Raw genomic sequence first — 5472 nt, 5'->3', positions numbered from 1 at the left:
GCTGGGGCGCCCGGGGCGGGGAGGGGGGAACCGGCGGCGGAGGGGTGCTGCCGGGCGGCGTGGTGCCCGGCTCCTGCCTGCCCGCTTCTCTGCTTCACCGCCGCCTTTGCCCTTGCCAGGCTGCTGCGCGCCGCCCGCCCTCTGAGGAGGCTCCTTCACCCCGCGCGGAGGAGGAGGAGGAGGAGGCGGAGGAGGAGGAGGCGGAGGAGGAGAAGGGGAGGAAGGCGCGGCCCCAGCCGCCGCTGCCCAGCCGCCGTCCCGCAGAGCGCTGGCCGCCGGGCGCCGCGGCGGCAGCAGGCGCGCAGCCCCCTCCGCCTCCCCGCGGCCGCCCGCATGGCGGCGGCGAGCCGGAGCGGCGGCGGTCCGGCGCTGGGCATGGGGCGGCGGCGGCGGGGGGCGCTGCCGGAGCCGGCGGGCGGTTGCTGCTGCTGCCTGGCGGCGGCGCTGCCGCTGCTGCTGCTGCTGCTGCCCGCCGGGTGCCCGGTGCGGGCGCAGAACGACACGGAGCCCATCGTCCTGGAGGGGAAGTGCCTGGTGGTGTGCGACTCCAGCCCCTCGGCCGACGGCGCCATCACCTCTTCCCTGGGGATCTCGGTGCGCTCGGGCAGCGCCAAGGTGGCCTTCTCGGCCACCCGCAGCACCAACCACGAGCCCTCCGAGATGAGCAACCGCACCATGACCATCTACTTCGACCAGGTCAGCCGCCGCCTGCTTTGCCTTCGCTGCCCCCCACCTCCGCGCCAGCCGACCCCTCGCCTCCCTGCGCGGGCATCCCCGCCCCTCGCCCCACGCTTATTTTCCTTCTTACTCCCCTTCCGTCTTTTAATCCTGACCCACCCGCTCAATAGCAATTTTACAGCTCAACTCCCCGGAAAGAGTTTGGGAAGTTCTTCTACGTGGCTGCCGGGCTTTCCCGGGGTGGTGGTGGGGTGTGAAGGGGGGACCCTCACTTCTTGTCCCATCACTACTACGAAGAGGGCTTTAACCTGTGAGTTTGTGCTTCGGACGCTTGCGGGGACGCCTTGCAGCCGAGGATTGTCCGGGGCAGTCAGGGACGACCCGCGGGGAAGGGTGCGCATCCCCCCTTCGGTGCTCCTTCGGAAATGCTGATTTTTCAGGGCAAGGGGAGGACAGAGATTTACCGATGGGGAGTCGCCGGATCTGCCTGTTCCAAGCGCATTTGGCAATGTTACAGCATCTCTCAGGGGGAGGGAGGGCTGAGGAACAAGAGGGTGTTTCCTGCGGTATCAAACGAGGCGAACGATGTCCCCGGTGGGTTATAAGGGAGCGGTGTTATCCTGCACGGCATACGCCGGGCAGAGAAGCGGACAGCCCGGCCTCGTCGTCCTGCCCCTTCCCCGCCACACTGCTTGCCTCCCGGAGCCCATGCCCCATCCTTCCGCTTGATTTTTGCGATGAAATTTACTTTTTTTCTACCGCCTCTGACTCCTGAAGTAGTATTGCAGAATCAGCAAAAATTAGCACATGCAAACTGTTTTTCCTGCTTTTTTTTTTCATCTGTCTGTCCTCCTGTCATTCATCTGTCTACCTGTCCCTCCTAACGAGTTTGCACAGCTATTCCTCGCGTACAAGATCTCACAAAGTCAGATCAGTAGAGGGGGAAAAAAAAGAGCTTGCTTCATGTATAGTGTATTTTAGACACTTTCCCCGCAATGCTCAGTTCTCAGGAGTTTGAAAGCGTTCCTCCCTCCGTGCTCCCACAATAACGGATTCATTTTTTTCCTTTCTTGGAAACAATAGGGTTTGGCTATTTGGGAGGAAAGGCTCGGGATTTTGAGGGGTTTGTTTTTGTTTCCTCCTGCTCTCACTTTTTCTTCATTGAAACAGAGGTTGTAGCCCGTAAAGCTGAGTGTGGCCGGGGCGTCCCGGGGGCGGGCACGGCAGAGCAGCCGGCTCGGGCTCACCTGCTCGCCTCACGGGATCGCCACCGGCCCGTGGGTTTTTCTCCCCTCGATACCCCTGCCTTTTGGGCCAAATCAGGCTGCCCGTCGCTGGAGTCTGGAAAGGGAGTGAGTGGAGAAGCCGGAGCCGGATCCCACTCAAATCGGCGGGCTCCGCACCGCCAGCCTCTGTGGGGGCAGGATGCGGCCGCCGCTTCTGAATGAGGCTTTGCAAATTTGCCGGAGGGCTCAACTCTTTCTCTTTTTCCTTTGTTTCAAAAGACGTTGAAATATATGACAAATAAAGACTGCTGTCGGGGAGGAGGAGCAGGCCCACCCCAGCTGCCTGAGGAGGGTGCGGGCCAGGCGGCACAGCCCTCCAGAGGGACAGGGAGGCATGAGCTGGCAGATGTTGCTGTTGCTGAACATCCTCCTCCTTTGCCCCTCTCTGAGTACGATTTTAGTTCTATACCCTGTTAAACTCGAGGATAGGTCTGATTTCAGTAGTGCTAGCTAAAAAAACCCGACATTTGCATTATGAGTTGATGAGTTTTGGTTATTTTTTTTTTTCTGCGTTCTTTCCCATCCCTCCTTTCCTTCCTTTCCCCTCCCCTCCACGCTTCTGCCACCTTTGCTTTATCGACAGTGCAGTGTGGACATTTGCACTTCATCTAACAGGCTTTGGAGATCATTTTTGCATAACTAAATCGTTTTATGAACTGTGATGCTTTTTAAATGCCTCTGTGACTTGGCTCCTTTCCCCTGCAGTGCACTTTTAATTGTGCTGCAAATGCCATTTCGACTAGGCTTCATATCGGTCATGGAGCTCATGTCAGATTTTCACTGGCACTTTTCTAAGATGGGGCCTGATTTCTCTCTTTCTCTCTTTCTCTCTCTCTCTCTTTTTTGTTTTGTTTTGTTTTGTTTGTTTACTTTCCAGGTGTTAGTTAATATTGGCAACCATTTTGATCTTGCTTCCAGTATATTTGTAGCACCAAGAAAAGGGATATATAGTTTCAGTTTCCACGTGGTCAAGGTCTATAACAGACAAACTATCCAGGTGGGTTGTGATCTAAAGCAGATGTTGTCTTTCCTTTTTTTTCAGATACTCATTTCTAGACACTTAAGGTGCATTTACAAAACCAGCAAGTGAAGAACAAAACTGTAGGTTATTTTAGTTAAAGAGGTCTGTATGCATGACAGAAATCACACACTGCCTTAGCTTAATTCAACCTCGTTTCTAACCTGCACAAAAGTTTAGTAATGTGCACAGGGCAAAAAAGCCATTGAGAATATTGAGAAAACTCAGATTCTCTCTCTTTGCACTTTTTAGGTAAGTTTAATGCAAAACGGCTACCCAGTGATTTCAGCTTTTGCAGGGGATCAGGACGTCACCAGAGAAGCAGCCAGCAATGGGGTCTTGCTCCACATGGAAAGAGAAGACAAAGTGCATCTCAAACTGGAAAGGGGTAACCTCATGGGAGGGTGGAAATATTCAACCTTTTCCGGCTTCTTAGTCTTTCCACTATAAAAAAAGTCCAAGTAGGAGACAGATCCATGAGCCGGAGCAAGGATTAAATCGTTACCGACACCCTGAACTTGGCAGCACATGACAATATTTCCAGTCACCCCGTCAGACTGTCACGATAGAAGAATGATAACCTTCTAAACTCCAACATTTGCTTTGAATATTGACAATTCCTCGGGAACCTGCGCCTCTAATTAGTTTTAGACGACAGTGATCTTTAGGAGAAATGAAATTATCGACCTGAGCAATTTGTACCTGTGATTGTAAAGTCAATTTTGGATTTTATTGTTGGGATCATTGACTTTCTTATTCTTTTTTTTTTCCCCCCTTTCTTTCATTTTTTCCTCTTTTTCTTTCTCTTGTTGTTGTCCCAATGAGACAAATAACTCGGACCACAAAATCGCTTTGTCAAAGGCTCGCTCCAGAGCCAGAAGAATGAAGTGTTCAGCCCAATGAGGTGTTCTTTCCATGCTTTCTTTCTTTGTCTTGTATAGCCTTAAGGAAAAAAGAAAAAAAAAAAGAAAAAAAAGAAAAAAAAGGAAAAAAAAAAGAATGGCTTCAGTCTCAGTCCTGTATTTTTCTGGGGGAGGGGGATTCTGGACATTACTGTGTCAAGAAGTGCTTTATCCAGTGAAGCAAAATTTGCACGATTGGAACCTTATTTGTTTTGTGTTGTTCGTGGTTTTCATCGACATTTTCTTTTTCCTGACTTTTGTTTGTGTGTGCTAAAAATGTAAGCTAGATTGATCAATAAGACAAAACAAAGCACATATATACCCTGTAGCTCTAAGTAAAGCTAACCAGTGAACAATTCTGTCTGCACTTTCCAGCTGATCTTTATAGACCTATTTAGAGAGAGAGAAAGAGAGAGAAAGAGAGAGAAAGAGCGAGAGAGCTACATGATCCTTCAGTTACAATCTGGAAACCGGTAAAGGAACTGACATTTCTGAATTGTCCTGACATTTCTAGAAGCAACAATGGAGGCTTTGAATATCTTCTCTGACCATACCCTAAAATATATTCTTTCTTTGCATTACTGAGCGTATTTTGGGTGCTTTTATCTGATATTTATTTGATGTATTTGTCCACTAATGCTTGAGTACACATTGTGGGAGCACGGAGAGATGTCAGAGCAAACTCTTCCTCTTCCAAATTAAAAAAAAACATCTCCACTTGACCTGTCCGCGGCAAGTATCAGAGGAGTTGCCACTAGCATCTTTGACAGCCTTTGGGAGAGGGGCCTCAGAGGATCAGCAAATGCACCAGAAGTTGCACGGGTTCCATGCATTTATTAGCTGTGTGTGCTCTTCCCAGTACAAATGGCTTCAGAGTTCTGGGGCTGGACTGACATCGATATTGGAGGTTAGGAAAAGTTATTACCCCAATCAACAAGAGGTAAAATATCAGGCCAACGTCAATTGCATCCTTTTGCCTCATTCTCAATAAACAGGTCTTGTTTCTTCACTTTTTTTATGAAGGTTGGTGTATTAGACAGTGTGCTGAGGAAAATCTTGCTTAAGGAGATCCAGGATGAATGTTTATATTATTTTGTATGATTTTTATTTTCATTTATTTAATTTGAAAGATTTCATCTTGCTATTAATCCCACAAGGGTGGATGTGTATAAGAACTTATTTTTGTCAAATTTACTCCTCTGCCACAAACAAATATAATGCAAAGGCATTTGCAGCAAATCGGTGGTAGCTATGTTGTATTTCAAAATTATGGTGGACATGTCATTTTCATTGTGAATTTATCATTAAAGGGACAAAGTCAATTAAAGTCATATATTCTTAAAAAAAAACCCTTATCCGTTTTGCTTATGATACCTCAGATGACTAAAACATAATCCAATTTAATATTTAATATTTTTGTGTATTTTCACCATTGATGCTGTTTGTTTGCTTTGGTGTTTCACTTTGCTGGTTTCTAAATGAATGGATTTCGGGTTTGTTTTTTAATGGGTTTCATTTTCTAGTCCCCCCTTGTGCATTGGCATGACTGCAATGTTTCTAGTTGCAGAATATCACAGGGCTATGTTTA

General features: G+C 48.7%; 1 protein-coding gene across 1 annotated transcript; it reads left to right on the top strand.

The window, feature by feature from the left end:
* Positions 1–333: 333 nt before the first annotated feature.
* On the top strand, positions 334–5241 carry CBLN2 (cerebellin 2 precursor). Its single transcript, XM_009471339.2, has 3 exons — positions 334–696; positions 2842–2961; positions 3235–5241. The coding sequence occupies exons 1-3, from the start codon at positions 334–336 to the stop codon at positions 3430–3432; spliced, it is 681 nt and encodes a 226-aa protein (XP_009469614.2). The 3' UTR covers positions 3433–5241.
* Positions 5242–5472: the final 231 nt, after the last annotated feature.

This window comes from Nipponia nippon, unplaced genomic scaffold (genome assembly GCF_047370975.1).
Source record: "Nipponia nippon isolate SJK-2023a ecotype South Korea unplaced genomic scaffold, ASM4737097v1 scaffold_1, whole genome shotgun sequence".
Classification (NCBI taxonomy): domain Eukaryota; kingdom Metazoa; phylum Chordata; class Aves; order Pelecaniformes; family Threskiornithidae; genus Nipponia; species Nipponia nippon.
The sequence above is the reverse complement of the archived record's forward strand: the minus strand, read 5'-3'. Positions and strand labels throughout refer to the sequence as shown.